The sequence below is a fragment of the Phyllopteryx taeniolatus genome, chromosome 4 (assembly GCF_024500385.1).
Source record: "Phyllopteryx taeniolatus isolate TA_2022b chromosome 4, UOR_Ptae_1.2, whole genome shotgun sequence".
Lineage (NCBI taxonomy): Eukaryota > Metazoa > Chordata > Actinopteri > Syngnathiformes > Syngnathidae > Phyllopteryx > Phyllopteryx taeniolatus.
Window position 1 is genome coordinate 24,791,747 of NC_084505.1, and position 16,411 is coordinate 24,808,157.

Sequence of the window (16,411 nt, forward strand, 5' to 3'; positions counted from 1 at the left end):
GAAAGTTGGCCGTGCGCCCCCCACCCAAAAAAAAATCACCCATACTGGGCCCTCCAGCCTCAGTTTGGTGTCTTTGGGCTGGTTACCATAGTAACCGGTCAGCAGCATACTCAACACTGTTACGTAACATCATCCAAATTAAACAAAAATAAATATTTAACTCCAATGTATGAATTTACACAGAATGCATACCAACACGAAACCAATCAAAGACAGGTAAACTAATGGATAAAAAAAAAACAAATTAAAAACAATTTAAAAAACCAATAAAACTAGAAATTTACCAGTGTAAAATAGTAGGGATACATTTTCTGTATCAAAATACGTATCGATAGGCAATTTTTCGTCTTTGTCCGTGATTTTGTTCGACGCCATGTAACCCGAGAATGTTACTGTTTTTCGGGGGGGGGGGGGGGTCAGTGAAAGAAAAGATGGCTGTCCCGGGACGGGAAGACTTTTCTCGCTCTCGTCGTTTTCACGCTAACACAACAATTTACCGTCGTTAATAATATTTGTAGAAGAAGGCAACCAACCAAGAACAACTTAAAGCTTCATAAGGCATCAATTTTTCGTGTTTTTCTTTTCTTTTTTTTAGGGCGACGTGAACCGTTTTGGAGGCGAAACTAGTTGGAAGGATTTTTGGGCAACGACTTCGAGTTTGTCAAATAAAATAAGTAAATTTCTTCTGGACTAACTTTCTAAACTATTTTCTGTTTCACAGTGCAACCTTTTTGTCGTTTCTTGGACTGTTTTTATTATTTTTTTATTTTTTGTTTTTTTAGGGTGCGGGGTGGGGGGGGGGGGGGGGGTGTAATATTCCAGTTGTTAAACTCATCCGTGACGTATGATAGTTTGGATTTAAAAAGCAGGCCGACTACCATGAGCTCATCGCGGGTAAAACCTCAGCACGCCGCCCGCTCGCCGCACACCTCCGAGGCGAGAGAAGGCATCGAGATGGAGAACATCCAGCAGCATCGTCAGGACTCAGCGGCCGGGGGAATCGCTGCGGGTACCCCGTCCTCTCCGTCCAGACAAGCCTGGAGCCGCGACAACCCGGGTTTCGAGCCCGGCGACGAGATAATAGCAGCGGACTGGCCTCCAGCCAGCCCCGGGAGGAGGTCGGCGTCCACGGCCTCCAGTAACAGCAGCTGCAGCAGCGGTCTGGCCAGCTACAACGTCAGCGGCGGCGGTGGAGGCAGCCCCCGGATCGACGGTGGAGGAGCCTACCCGAGCCCGAGTGGGGACGAGAGGCAGCGGGGCAGGCTTCAGCACAGCAGCTGTATGAAGCAGATACTCCAGAAAATTCGAAGTAAGACACGCTCTTTTTTTTCTCTTTACACCTCAATTTTACGGTAAAATTTGAGATTGGTTAGTCTAAAAAAAAAAACAGTTTTTTTATTCGTTTATTTCATTAAGTAGTTAATCAGCTGATTTATTGTAAAGGATCAAATTAAGTAAAAATAGTAAAACAATCATTTTAATTATGCAATGGTGCCTTCCTTGATTTACCAGTTTAATTTGTGCCGTGACCACACTCGTAACTCAAATCAGTCATATTCAAATCATCTTTCCTTATTGAAATGAATGGAAATTCCATTAATCCGTTTCAGGTCCCAATCAAACACCAACAAAAGTGTTTGTATAGTGTTTTTTTTTTTTGGTCCTGATGGATTTGAGCCTTTTTCAAAATAATCATAAACGGGAGTTTTGCCAATTAAACGCCAATATATTCCCAATTTCTAATGAAACAGTAAATGCTGTGTGTCTGAGTCCAGCAGAATGATGTCCTTGAATGAGCTCCTTACGGGGTTTAGATAAATAGATGTAGGGAAATTAGAACTAGTTTGTCCACTACATGGAGCTTTGACTCCATTCAAATTGCCAAAATGTCCTGTCCTGTTATGATAGACATGTTCATCGAATTTCATGTCAATCGCTGACACTAGTGTCGGGGCTGATTTTTTATATATTTTTTTTACATTCTGGGGGGGGGCGCTACTGAGTGAAATTTAGGATCTGGGTGGCGTGTTGAGGAACCCTAAAATAAATATATTTTCACTAGAATAGGCACTCTTGAAAAAAAATGGTGCATTTTCCAGCATGTTGAGGCTTCCAGAAAAGCCATTCATTAATTGGAAGAATAATAGCCAACAGCAATTCCAAGAGGGGGCCCTACAAAACCCTGCTTTATCTCCCCCGTTGCAGTTCTGTGGGGCACGGAGCTGATGGAGGACAACAACAGTAGTCGAGAACGGTATCTATGGAACGTCCTGAGAGAGATGCTCATCTACGTTGCATTCCTCATCACCGTTTGTGTCCGTAAGTAAACATTTCCACCAATTTTTCAAACTGAAACTTTACTCGTGACCTAGAAAACTGCACAAAAATCCCAATTAATGTCTTGAGCAGACGGAATAATGCAGCACAGGAATTACATTACCCGACTGGGCAGGAAATTGAGGGCATATGCATGTAAAGTGTGCCGGATGATCACAGTTACATTTTGCTCTTTTATTTTTGCTGCTTCAGTAAAAAAAAAAAAATGCCAGTGTGTGGTTAAGGGCGGTTCAGGAAAAATGTTTCCTGACACATTTTACCATGCAGAGCAGGACAAGCTGTTCTCTCTTATATGGACTTCAAGTTGTTGTGTTGAGGAAAGCCTCTTTCACTTGGACAAAATTGCACAAAATTGGTGCATCGAACTGTGCCTTCTACATAGAACCCAGTAGAGTGGGATATTGGCGTAACTGTGGAAGCTGTCACAGTGCAACATGGAGTCCCACTCAGATAATAACATTAGCATTGAATAAAATAATTGAACCGTGACAACTCCTTTCAACACAATAGGGTGGGTGAAGTGAGTCGAGTGTTAAACTTCACACCCCTATCAAGGCATTATGGCCGTCCCGCCCATGTTACAGGTTGGATTTTACATGAAAATTGACAGGTTGAATTTGCCTCCCGAATTCGAGTCAGTGCCGTGGAAAAAGGTTACACACCAAAAAAAGGTATAAAAATAACCGCTTTACAGGCATTCGCCCATTAAACACTTCCTGTAATAGACGGCATTTTGACGGAGAAAAATGTTGGGTCGACTTTGTCCCTTCATTTCCTTGTTGGTGCCGTTTGTGTAGAACAGTGACATGGGAAAAAGGCCAAAGCCATCTTTCACACTGCCTGTAAAATATGGCCTTTTCCCAGCTGAAAAATTCCAGGTTGACTTTGGTGCCAGTTATACAGAACAGTGGCTCAGAAAAAAAGGTGGAAAAATGCTAGCATTTATAGGCTTTAGCCCCCTTCACGCTGCCTGTAAAAGCTGGCATTTTCCAGGGGGAAAATCTACGGGTTGACATTGTCATTACCATTCTTTGTTGGTGCCATTTTCACAACAGTGGTGGAAAAAAACACGAGCATCTGCAAGCAGTATCCCCTATCACAGTGCCTGTAGAAACTGAAATTTTCCAGGTGGAACATTTCCGGGGTCGATTTTGTTCCCCCCTTTCCTTGTTGGTGCTGTCTACAAAGAACAGTGATGTGGTAAAAAATGAGATGGAAAAATGACATATTTTACAAGCATTAGCCTCTTTAACACATGCTATAAAAGTCCCACCATTCAACGGCGGTGTCATTTAGCACCTTCCACACTTCCTGTTCAAAGCTGACAAAGAAAATTACAGCTGGTCTTAATCCTGCCATTCCGCGTTGGTACTGTCTGTCTAGAACAGCAACATAGAAAACAAACGGGAAAATGTCTTTCACAATGCATGTAAAAGCTGGCATTCGAGGCATTTTTGTGTTGAAACTAATGGTCGCAGTCCAACTAGTATTTTACACCAGAGGATGATATCGAAACATCTGATTGGAGGATGCCGTGTTGCAGTGCGAAAGCGCAAACGGTTGCGGCAATGTCCTGCTTTGCTGGGTTCTGTGTAAAAGGCACAGACAGCTAAATGCAAATCTCCTGTTGTGTGCCGGATTCACTGCAACGGTATTGAAATATGTCTATTTGTGCGTGCGTGTGTGTGTGTGTGTTTAAAATGGTGTGAAGTGACGTATGGGATGGTGAGCACCAACATGTATTACTACACCAAAGTCATGTCGCAGCTTTTCCTGGACACACCCCTTTCCACTGGCGAGGCAGCCACATTTAGGAGCCTCTCAACCATGGAACACTTCTGGAAGGTATACTTCACAATATAATCGCAAGGATATTGCCAACAGCGAATAGCGTAGCGCAGGCGAGATCAGGGGAGGGCGAAAGTATGGCGCGAGAGCCATAAAGGTCCACTTCCATCAAAATCAGTAAAATTAGCATGTACAATTAATTGTTGTATTAGTCAAATCATATTTTTTATTATTTTACGTTTTTATTCATTCTATTACAGTGACCCCCTCCCAACCCCCCCACCCCCCATCGCTGGGGTTAAATTCCAGACCTCCCCTGCGATAAGTGAAATCCGCGATATAGAAATAGCCATTTTAAATACATTTTATAGCATTAATTTTTTTAAGGTCTTTAGACACACTTTTAATACAATACAAACACATTTAAACACATATAATATATTGAGAGAGAACAAGCACAATGGACAACATAAAAATATTGTTCGCACAGTATAAAAAAATTGTGTAAAAGCTGTACTTCCCCCCCAAAAAATTAGCGTTATGGCAGGACTGCGGAGTTTGCTGTATTTTTCTTTCATTTATATCTTTAAATCATTGGTTAATTGGCTTATTGTAAATTATTTAAAGTTACTTAAATCAAATAATTCTACATCTTAAATTTGACTAAATAATCGCTTAATTACAATGACCTAGACCATCTGTCCATTTCAAAAATAAAATTGACATTGGTTTGCCCATTCCTAGATTAGAAGTGTAGATTTTTAATCGGAGAGGTTTCACAAAAACATGGGGTTTAGCATTTAGGCAGCCATTTTATGTACAGTAGAATGCGTCCATTTGTTGGTAACTACAGTATACAGAGTCACGTCTCCTCATCCTCCTAGTTCACCGAGGGGCCTTTTCTCAACGGTATGTACTGGGAGGTATGGTACAACAACAAGAGCCTGCCCGAGAACCATAGTCTCATCTTCTACGAGAACCTCCTGCTCGGGGTGCCGCGCCTCCGGCAGGTTAAGGTCCGCAACGAGTCGTGCAGCGTGCACGAGGACCTGCGCGACCAAGTCCGCGACTGCTACGACGTCTACACACGCGCCAACGAGGACACAGCCCCCTTCGGGCCCGGGAACGGGACGGCGTGGACGCACGCGGCGGAGGGTGCCGCCAACGGGAGCAGCCACTGGGGTCGCGTGTCCAAATACGGCGGCGGGGGATACTACCAAGACCTGTCCCGGACGAGGGAGGAGTCGGCGGTCCAGTTGCGCTTCCTCAAGGACCACCTGTGGCTGAACAGAGGCACCAGGGCCGTTTTCCTCGACTTTGCTGTCTACAATGGTAACATCAACCTCTTCTGCATCGTCAGGTGAGAATCGTCTGCGTGAAACCACACACACACTTATTAAAATCCCTATTGTACACGGTGAAGCCTTGTATATTGGGGTTCCGCATTCGCAGATTGTTCCATTCACTGATTTTCTAAAGATGGGTAATGGTGTCATGGGATTAATATCTTCGCATGTTGGGGAGGAGCTAAGAGTGATGTAAAATACCACCACTGTGCTAAATTGGTCACAATGTCCAGTATATTAATCTTGGGATTAATTGAAGTGCGGCGTCTATTAGAGCAGCTGCGTCATAATATAGTATTGATATATTATTATTACAATTGTAATATAATTTACCAGTATCATGAAATTGAATTTGTGTTAAGACAGACTGAAAACACATCTAGTAATACATATTTTAATCATATTTGAGGGAAGATATACCAATCGTACCAGTTGTACCAATAATGGCCTTCTCTCACATAGTAGCATGACTAATGGCTCTGACGTCTGTCAGGTTGTTGGTGGAGTTCCCGGCGACGGGCGGGGTGGTGACGTCCTGGCAGTTCCAGACGGTGCGTCTGATCCGATACGTGTCCAGCTGGGACTACTTTGTGGGCTTGTGCGAGGTCATGTTCTGCCTCTTCATCCTCTACTACGTGGTGGAAGAGGTGCTGGAGATCCGCATCCACCGCCTGCATTACTTCAGGAATCTGTGGAACTGCCTGGATGTCCTCATCGTCACGGTGCGTATCCAGTCATGCTGTTGAGACTATTTCTCAAATAATGACTGTCCCTTTTAATAGACGGCGTGCCCCAGTTGTTCACCAGGTGAAACGTCCACTTAAGACTCCTAAATGTCTCTCTTGTGTCGTAAAAGTGATTAGTCAGTTCATAGACACTATTTTTAATGCACGGACAGTTTAACGGTTTAGCCCATTCGAACTCTGTTGCTAACCAAAACAGCGGGACTAATTACGTTACCGCCATCAGTCACTAGTTATATTCCCACTAACAATGGCTTCAACTCTAATTGATGCCGCTGAGGTTTGTCGTCCACGTGAAAAAAAATGAATGCCCCACAATAATAGGTGGTATCGCAAAGGAGCTGTAATTACCCATTTGAACTCTGTTGCTGACCAAAACAGCAGCGCCGGAGCAAGAATTGTCTTGACTTCGACATCTGCTACCACCATGTGTCGCGCCATCATTTTTCTCATTTTCAAATCGTGGCTTCCGCAATGCCCCTATTAATCGCCAGATGCGTTGTTCACTTTAAAAAAACAAACACCACACCTCAAATAAACACGTAGTATTTACCAATACGCGAGTCCTTCTTATTCAGTTCTAAACTCCACTTTCACTTGACATACAGTAAATTGTAATATACGGCTAACATTATTACTCTCCCCGTGTCCACTAAACTCCACCACCATTTCTGGATATTGTGATATTCTTTGTTCATCACAAGTAGCTCTTTCACGCTAAATTTTTAAAGACGATACATGAACACAACAAGTCGGACAGAGGCCCTGACGTTTTAAACGACTTCGCCACGGTGGAGTGAGCTGTTTTCCTCTTTTTTTATACTTTTTTTCACTCCTTAACTCGTTAACTCACGGGCTAGCTCGTTAGCTCGCGAGCTAGCTAATATAATAAATAGTGAACTTTCCCGCGTGTGTGTTAATTGGGGAAAAACATAAGTCGGAGTGAAGCGCTGACATGTTAAACAACATCGCCGCGGTGGAGGGAGCTGTTCGCTCTTTAACTGGTTAGCTCATTAGCTCGCAGGCTAGCTTGTTAGCTCGTGGGCTAGTGAACATAATAAACAGTTAACTTCCCCTTGAGTGTCTTTGTTGTGTCAATCTACGCGCTGGACAAGAAGCAAGGCAGCCATCCAAATCTGTCGGCTCAACGTGTGATCCGCGCATCGGCTCACCACAACAACGACAGTTTATCAAGTCGGGAAAAACTATCCTGTCCATTTTATTTATCGGGCGATAAGTCGTTATAGTGATTATTATCGTGACAGGGCTTTCGTCAATTGTCCATTGTGGTCTCGTTTTGCAGTTGAGTGTGGTGGCCATCGTCATGAACATAACGAGAACAGCGATGGTGAGCCACCTGCTCAAGACCCTGCTGGAGAACTACACCACTCACCCCACGTTCGAGCCTCTGGCCAACCTGCAGCTTCAGTTCAACAACGTGGTGGCGGTCATTGTCTTCTTCTCCTGGGTTAAGGTATGCGTGTCTATTCCAGTACTTTGACTTGGATGGAAAGAGTAAGTTTATTACATCCGCCAAGGACCAGGGGCCTCATGTACAAAGACCTGCGTGGATTTGCATTGCTTCTCGCGGTATCGCGCTCCAAAGCCGGCCGCAGCTCTGCGCACAGTTCCGGGAGGAGTGGCCGCGGGAACCTAAAGCGCCCGATGAGCCAGTTGTCATCATCTGATAATAAATCCTCTCTGTCTCTGAACTGACGTTCTCTCCGTTTTGCACCGTTTGCAATGCTAAAGCAGTCATTGTTGTTATTGGTATTTTCTGCATCACTTTGCGCATGCTTTTATATCCACGCGTGTAATTGCAGACATGCGGGTGTGTTAATTGTTCATCAGTGCTAATTGTTCATGCGTCTGCAGATTTATTGATTCTAACATTTTCCCAGCATCACCTCTAAGTGTCGCCAAAGCACCAAAAGCTTTAGAAACGTGCGTACGCCAGCCATGAAGTTGGCGTGAAGCACCGCACAGTTCCTCGGTCATTTCACTCTTGATACATCTGAACTTTTCCGTGAAAAAGAACGTACGCCATGATTTTGTGCATACGCACTTTTTGTACATGAGGCTCCAGGTTTTTACAGTTAATCAACGGAGATGTTTTATGTCAGGCAGGTATTCTTTCCTATGAATGGGCGCAAGGGCCACACTGAAACCCCAAAAACATGACACTGAGAATAAGGTTTTATGCAATATTATGAGAAAAAGTTGGAATTTTTCAGAACAAAAGTCATAATATTACAAATAGAAAAGTATAATTTTATGAGAATGTTACTGTAATTGTATTAGAATAAAGTTGCAGGATGATAAGAAAAATGTTGGTTGTGGTTTCTTTCAGTGCTATGGGGGTTCGTTTTGTCACGTTCGGATTTTTGAGGTGTTTGAGACAAGGAAGTGGAGGACCCAAGTGCAGGGAAGCAAGGAGACAAGGCAGGAGTGCACGAGTTTCAAAAAACATTTCATTCCGCAAACAAGGATCACGGAAAAATCTAAATACTAAATTAACAAACTCCAAAATCCAAACACAAAGAAACGCTAGGGAACAAAGAAGAGTGCAACATGACAGCACTCAGGCCACTAGATGACAATGAATCCCCAAGCGCTGAGAGAAACCAGGGAACTAAATACAAACAAAGAGGCACACCTGGACGAGACACACACACACACACACACACACACGAGTGGCTGGAGGGAGCTGATTGGTTGACACAAGGTAGAGGGTTGACGACACAATAACCAAATGAGCACACAAGATATGAACAACAGGAAAACATGAAACAAAACCAAAAACAATCTAAACCAAAACACAGACCATGACAGATGTATTGTTATGATAAAACAAAACAAAAAAAAGCTGTAATTTTGTCAAAATGAAGATGTAAAAGTGCCCAAAAAATTGTTATTCTATGATTTAAAAAAAGTTGCCTTTTTTCGAGAACGAAATTGAACTATTATCGGGGGCTAATGTCTGAATTTTGTCCAAAAAGTTGTAAAATTACAACAAAAACAGTTTTGTTTTAGGAGACTGTTTTCCCCCCCAAAAATTACGAGAATCAAACATCTGCAAACAACATCAGAAATGCTCTTAAAGTTGAATCACTTCCCTCAGCTCTTCAAGTTCATCAACTTCAACAAGACCATGAGTCAGCTGACGGGCACCATGTCTCGCTGTGCCAAGGACCTGGTTGGTTTCGCCATCATGTTCTTCATCATCTTCCTGGCGTACGCCCAGCTGGCGTACCTGCTCTTCGGAAACCAAGTCAACGACTTCAGCACCTTCCAGGCCAGCATGTAAGAACCACAAACAAATACCTGTTGCTAAACAAAACAGCTGCACCTTTGTAATTATTTTATACACATTCAATTAAATAGCTGTGATTTATCTGTGTCAAAATGTATTGAATGTAAATGTTGCTGTTTCGGTGTAGTTTTACTCAATTCCGCATCATCCTGGGAGATTTTGAGTTCTCCGAGCTCGAGGAGGCCAACCCGGTGCTGGGGCCCGTCTACTTCACTACCTTTGTCTTCTTCATCTTCTTCATCCTCATGGTGAGCAGGCACTTGTGTAACCCACGCAAACATCTCCTCCAGACTAGTCTCCACTGACACGTCACGTCTTCACCGCAGAACATGTTCTTGGCCATCATCAATGACACGTACTCTGAGGTGAAGGCGGACATGTCTCAGCAGAGGTCTGACATGGAGATGAGCGACCTCATCAAGAAGGTAAAGACTTTTAAGCCAGAATCAAGTGAAGGAGCGCACCACTTAAAAAGTGCTCCCGTCAGGGTTGTAACAAGGCCTTGATGAAGCTCAGGCTGAAGAAGACGGCGGTGGACGACATCTCGGACGGCCTGCGCCAGGCCGGAGGCAAGCTCAACTTGGATGAACTGCGACAGCATTTAAAGGGGTGAGCTTGTTACCACCGCCAAGGAGCGGGTTCTTTAAATTGGGGAGGTATCAATCGTTCAGTCGGAATTTTGCCAGGATATCTTCGGAATTGAACAAGACGAAAGAGATAACAATGTAATATTACGAGGAGAAAAAAAAAAATATGATGACAAAAATGTCCCCCAAAAAATTAGAAGATTCTAAAAATGATTTTGTAAGAAAAAAGTATAAAAAAAAGTCAGGAATTTAATAGGAAGAAAAAAAAGTGGTAATCTATTAAATCTATTAATAATCTTCCCGTTATAAAGACGCGATAGGAAAAAAAGTGGTAATCTATTAAGGATATTTGGAATTTTATAATAAAGAAGTGACAACAGAAAGATGTCATTTTATGGATTTTCTTAATTTTATGACAGTTTTGATTTTACAATAGCTTTAATTTTACAGCCCCCCAAAAAATATGTGGGAAATTTTAATTTTATAAGATTAAGTCGTAATATTGTCGTAAGAAAAAGTGTATTTCTATGAAAGTAAAGTTGTAAAATTATGAAAAAAAATCACAAGCTTGCAAGAAAAAAAGTTGTACTATTATGAGAAAAGGCCAAAAAAACACAAAAAAATTTGCTATAATACAAGAAAGAAATCTTAATTTTGCAAGACAATAAGCTGAAGAATTCCAAGAAAAAGTTGCAACTTTACAGAAAAACCTCATTTTAAAGTATTATGCTTTGATATAATGTCAATTTTTCATTTTTTTTTTTTTTGCAAGAAAAAAAAGTCAAAATATTTTGAGAAAACAGTTTTAGATGACCACCGTAAATCACTCCAACTGTTTCCTTGGCACTAAGATGTCACAAAGTGGCATTAAAGCAATAGCTAAGCAATACTATGATTGCTTGAGCACCAAAAACAGCAAATAGGTTTCGAGAATTGTCATTTGATTGGATTATTTTGTATCATTGAAATACGCTGCCTTGGAACAGGAAGGGCCACACGGACGCGGAGATTCAGGCCATCTTTGCCAAGTACGAGCATGAGGGTGACCAGGAGCTGACGGAACAAGACCACCAGCAGATGAGAGATGACCTGGAGAAAGAGCGAGTTAGTTCACAGACCAGCAGCCACTCATTATACGAGTCATTTTGACATGCATGGGAAAACAACTAAAACAAATCTTTTCATGACATTATGAGTTTTTAATATTTACAACTTTTCGCATAACAAAATGTAAAAAAAAAAAAAAAAAAAAGATGCAACATTTTCCATTTGAACGTCATTTTCTCCAAAAATATTGATTAAAAAAAACACTTTTTGTTGTAATACCACGAGAAAAAATGAAATTGTATGAGAATAAGGCTGTAATGTTATGTAAAAGTAGTCATAATTTTGCAAGGAAAAACAACTTTTTTTATTTTGAGAAAAAAGTCATAATGTTACATTGGTATTTTATGAGAATAAAGTTGCAATATTACCAGAAAATATTCTTAGATTTATGGGGAAAATGGTCTGAATTTTGTGAGACAGTTATAATATTATGTGAAAAAAGTGAAAAAACAAAGATGTAATATTGCCCCCATAAATATTGTCATATTGCAAGAAAAAAAAGCTGCATTTTGTTTTAGAACAAAGATGTAATGTTGCAATAAAGTAGCAGAAATTAAAAAGTAGCAGAAAGAAAAAGTCAGAAATTTGCACACACAAAAAAGTCGCAAAATTGCAAGAAAAAAAGTCGCAATGTAATTTTTATAATAAAAAATTTGTGATATTACAGGATGGTCATTTTTTTCAAGCAGAAATTTCTCAATTTTATGAAAATAGAAAAGGAATAATTTTTAGGAAAATTAGAATGTAATTCTTTTAGAAAAAAAGTTGGAATATTACGAGGAAAAAAATGATCATTTTACAAGAAGTATCATTTCGCCAGGAAAAAAAAAACATTCCACATGAAGCAAGTTTCACGCGATAAAAATATGGCGTGGCGTGCATTTGATAGCATTTTCAGTCAGCCGTCTGCTTCAAGTGACCTCGCGTGCGTTTGCAGGAGGACTTGGATCTGGAGCGCAACTCCCTGACCAGACCGTGCAGCGGCCGCAGCCTGCCTCGCGGCCAGGACGACTCGGAGGAGGACGACGACGAGGACAGCGGGCACAGCTCGCGGCGCCGCGGCAGCAGCTCGGGCGGCGTCTCCTACGAGGAGTTCCAAGTGTACGCGCCGGTCGAACGGAACGGAGGAAAGCGGGCTCGCGTTCTCGCCGCTTACTCGCTGTGACCGCCGTGTTGTCGTCCTCGGCAGGCTGGTGAGACGCGTGGACAGGATGGAGCACTCCATCGGCAGCATCGTGTCCAAGATAGACGCCGTCATCGTCAAGCTGGAGGCTATGGAGAGAGTTACCCTCAAGCGGAGGGACGTGTTGGGAAGGCTCTTCGAAGGCGCCATGGAGGTATGGCATTCTTTCATTTCATCATAACATCTTCATTTATCGCACAAATAAGGTTTGAAGTTACCATTTTAAGGTCTGTCAACAACTGTCAGATGAGTCAAATTGAGGGTTTATATATTTTTAGTGGCCAGATGAGAAAAAAAAAAAACATTAAAAGTGCATTAAGATTGCAATGTATGATTTTTATAAAGTTATTTGGACCCTCTGCATTATATTTCTTCTACCAGACATTTTCAATGAAAAGTCAGGAGTACCTAATAATGTGACCAGTGATATTTTACACTCACTTCCTGTATGTACGTGTGTGTGTGTGTGTTTGTTTGTCAGGAAGAGCGCGGCGGTCGGGACGCGGACGCCCACAGCGAACAGGAGCGTCTGGTGAGGGAGGAACTGGAGCGCTGGGAGTCGGACGACGTGTCCTCGCAGGTGGGCCGCCCTCGCCCCCGCCCCGCTTCCTCGCCGTCCGTGGACGCCGACGGGAGCGCTCACGTGTAAAAAAAAAAAAGAAAGGTAAAAAAAAAAAAAGAAGAAGGGACATTTAAAGGGATTCATGGGCTGTGAATAATAAGAGCAATCACGACGATGACGATAGTCGCCTCCGATGCACTGACAGTACGGCTGCGGTTCTCTTCATTGTCAAGTGGAGTATCGGTCACAAAAACAGCAATACCTGATTATTCCCGTCAGGCAAATGGAGGATTGAGGAAAGGACTAGTATTAGGGACCACCACGCTGAAAAGCATATTTGAGCAATTAATGCCACATTGTTACAAAGAATAAAGTGAGCCAACTGAAAACGACTAAAGTTGGGGTAAACTACTAAAGCTCCATTTTGTTATTTTGCAAGAGAGTGATTTCAGGTTTGACTTCTGAAAAAAGCTTGGCGCATTTATAGCTTGTGATTTCTATGGCAATGATACTTGTTTGAAAGTGTTATGATGAGTTACCAACTTACGAGTTCTTCCAGATATGAGCTGAGATTCAAACGATATTTTTTTTTTGCTTTAACTTGTGAGCGCATACTCGAGCTACACCAGCGCATTATGGTATGTATGCTATATGGTATACTTAGCTTAGCCTTGTGTCCGCTAGTTTAATGCTAACGGTAACACATGATGGGAAATGTAATGATAACCATTTAAGCAACTGTATGTGAACACAAACGGTGCAGCAACACATTTGGACCTTCAGTATAAGAATACTCACAGTCATATATACTTTGTCCTCTGCGAGGAGCTGAGACATAGACGTCCATGGATGTGCAGTATATCTTATACTGCCCCCAGATGGCCAAGGTGGGCAGCAGCACAATGGCCATCCAATTGATGCAAAGTGTGAAACAAACTTTCGTTCTTTTTCATTATCTCATTACTGTATTTTTAAAACCTAATATTATGTAGAGTGCTATTTTTTATTATTATAAGAACACTACAGTTTTTAAGGATTAAGGACATTTCCATTCATTTTAGTGATGAAAGAGTGATTTGAGATCCAAGTGATTTGAACAATTTGAACGAATTAAATTCATATCTCAAGACACCAGCATATGTGTTTGTTCTTAGACTTTTTGGATTTTGCCACATAAAAAGATTTTGGACTTGGATCACACGGTCTGTATCATCTGGTGTAGGTTGGCTGAAAGAACAGAAACAAACAGGGATGTTTTTTAAAGACAAACTATTGTGCAATAGTGGTCAAAGTCCAAACATCGGTCAAATCTATCAATATTTCATGAACGATGATAAATAACAAAGACATTCGCTGCCATTGACGGCTAAATCATTTAAAAATAATTGTTGTCTTTGTTGTTGTTCGTTGTCTTAAATTGCTGTTGTCTTCTGTCAAACTCTGAACGTCACTTCTGGGATGTTTTTGTGGGAGATGCAGATGCAATGATGAATCCAAAAAGTGCTGCCCCCTATAGGTCAAAATTGGAACTAAATATTGATTTAAACCAGTATTCATCTGCTAGATAAAGCTTTTCTCTATTAATTGCTGCACTTCACTTCAAAATGACAAAAATGGAGTTAGTCCACTGTAGTTCTCAGTGGCTCTTTTTGTGAGAAAATTAGTATGAATGAAAAATAAAATCACAGTATTTATCAAGTCAGAATATTGTGAGAAAAGGATTACGTTATGAGAATATTTGTTTTTTGTTACAAGTACCTTAACCAAAAAGTTTAACTAGTGTGAGAATTAAGTTGTACTATTATGAGGGAAAAAAACGTTTTTTGGGGGGGAGAAAATAAGTCTTTAATATGTGAAAAATTCATATTTTCTTTAGAATGAAGTTGTGATATCACAGGGGGAAAAAACATTTTTAGGAGAAAAATTATAGTAATATTTCATGGGGATGAAAGTTGTCCGTTTAAGAGAATAAAATGTTTTAAATCTAGGAGAATAAAGCCATATTACTACTTGAAAAAAGGTGGAATTTTCTCAGAATCATTTTGTAATATTGTGACGAAAAAAAGGCATTATTTTCAAGAATAAAGATATAATATTAGTAGCAAAAAGGCTAAAACTTTACAGGGGTAAAGAGAAAACAGCTTAAATTATGACTTTATACCCTAAAAATATTCTCATGACATAATATTCTCGTAATATTCAGATTTTACTGTTGTGTTGTTATTGTTAAAAATCATCAAAATAAATCAGATATATACATTCAATTTTTGTAACAATGCTGCAATATTATTTTGTATATCACAATTTTTTTTCTTCCAAATTTCGAATTTTTTCTTGTGATGTACAGCACGGTAAAAATGGATGGACCTTGTAATGTTTTACAGTAGCTTTATTCTCGTAAAAATTTCAACTTTTTTCTTTGTCACGTTAGACGTTTATACTGTACTTGCAAGTACACAACTTCTTTCTTGTAAAACTACGTTTTCCCTCAGAATACAACTTTATTTTTGCAGATTTACAGCTTTTCTCGTAAAATAATGTTTTTTCTCCGAATATTACAACTTTCTTTTGAGAAAATTACTTTTTTTTTTCTTGTAAAATTATAATACAAACTTTTTGGGGATAAAAATGATGTCTTATCGTAATATTACAACATTCTTCTCATGAAACTGAAACTTTTTCTCGTAAAAGCCCGACTTTTCTTGTAATATTCCAATTTTATTCCTGGAATTTCTTTTCCCCACCCCTCATAAAATTGACCTTTTCATGTAATAATCCAACTTTCTTCCCCCTGGAAATATATATATATATTTAAAAAAATCTCAGAAAATGACAACTTGTTGTAAAATCAATAACATCCTTGACCTTGTATGACTGTATTGTGCTAATTGTATCCATTTCTTTTTTTTAATTGACTTTTTTCTTTGCACTGTAGTCTTAATGCTCCTTTTAGGTCGCCAGCATCCTAAAATGTGGCATTGCTTTAATTGTTTTGCACACATGTATTCGTTCAGTCCCTTGTCACATTTGAACACATACCAAAGGAAGCACCTTTTTTTTTTTTTTTTTCCAGTGTTCATTTTGTTGATTTGAATCCACCGTAGTTGCGTTAAGTGGGAATCTACCTTTTGAAGCTTCCAAATGAATTTGCTTATTATATTCCTTGTAACACACACAAACACGCATACACGTACACAATGTAACTTGAAACAAACTTCAATTTGGAGTGCAAATAGTATTCATGGGAAGCTCATATTTTTATCCTGTGCCTTAATATTTTGTCTTTTTCTTTTTTTAAATGTGTTTATCTAATAAAAGTAAAAAATTCAAAATTGGGGTGGTTGTGAGCTTTATTTTCTTTCTTAAGTAATTAATTTTTTAAAAAAATGAAAAAAGTATAGTTTATTTATGCATTATATATTGTATTAATTGATCATTTTACATC

The 16,411-nt window shown here is 40.3% G+C and overlaps 1 protein-coding gene across 1 annotated transcript; it reads left to right on the top strand.

Annotated features, from left to right (window-relative positions):
- The first annotated feature begins 425 nt into the window (after positions 1-425).
- pkd2 (polycystic kidney disease 2) lies at positions 426-16,302 on the top strand. Its single transcript, XM_061770850.1, has 14 exons — positions 426-1,309; positions 2,206-2,319; positions 4,049-4,182; positions 5,010-5,485; positions 5,965-6,193; positions 7,518-7,688; positions 9,336-9,517; positions 9,655-9,775; positions 9,854-9,952; positions 10,015-10,136; positions 11,101-11,218; positions 12,159-12,322; positions 12,411-12,558; positions 12,886-16,302. Exons 1-14 carry the CDS (start codon positions 880-882, stop codon positions 13,051-13,053), a joined length of 2,676 nt encoding a protein of 891 aa, XP_061626834.1. The 5' UTR covers positions 426-879; the 3' UTR covers positions 13,054-16,302.
- The last annotated feature ends 109 nt before the right edge of the window (positions 16,303-16,411 follow it).

Excerpts from the sequence above, each read along its gene's own strand:
- pkd2 (XM_061770850.1), top strand. The coding sequence starts at position 880 with ATGAGCTCATCGCGGGTAAAACCTCAGCACGCCGCCCGCTCGCCGCAC. Across the intron at positions 5,486-5,964 it reads AACCTCTTCTGCATCGTCAG|GTTGTTGGTGGAGTTCCCGG; the intron begins GTGAGAATCGTC and ends GACGTCTGTCAG. Across the intron at positions 10,137-11,100 it reads CTGCGACAGCATTTAAAGGG|GAAGGGCCACACGGACGCGG; the intron begins GTGAGCTTGTTA and ends GCCTTGGAACAG.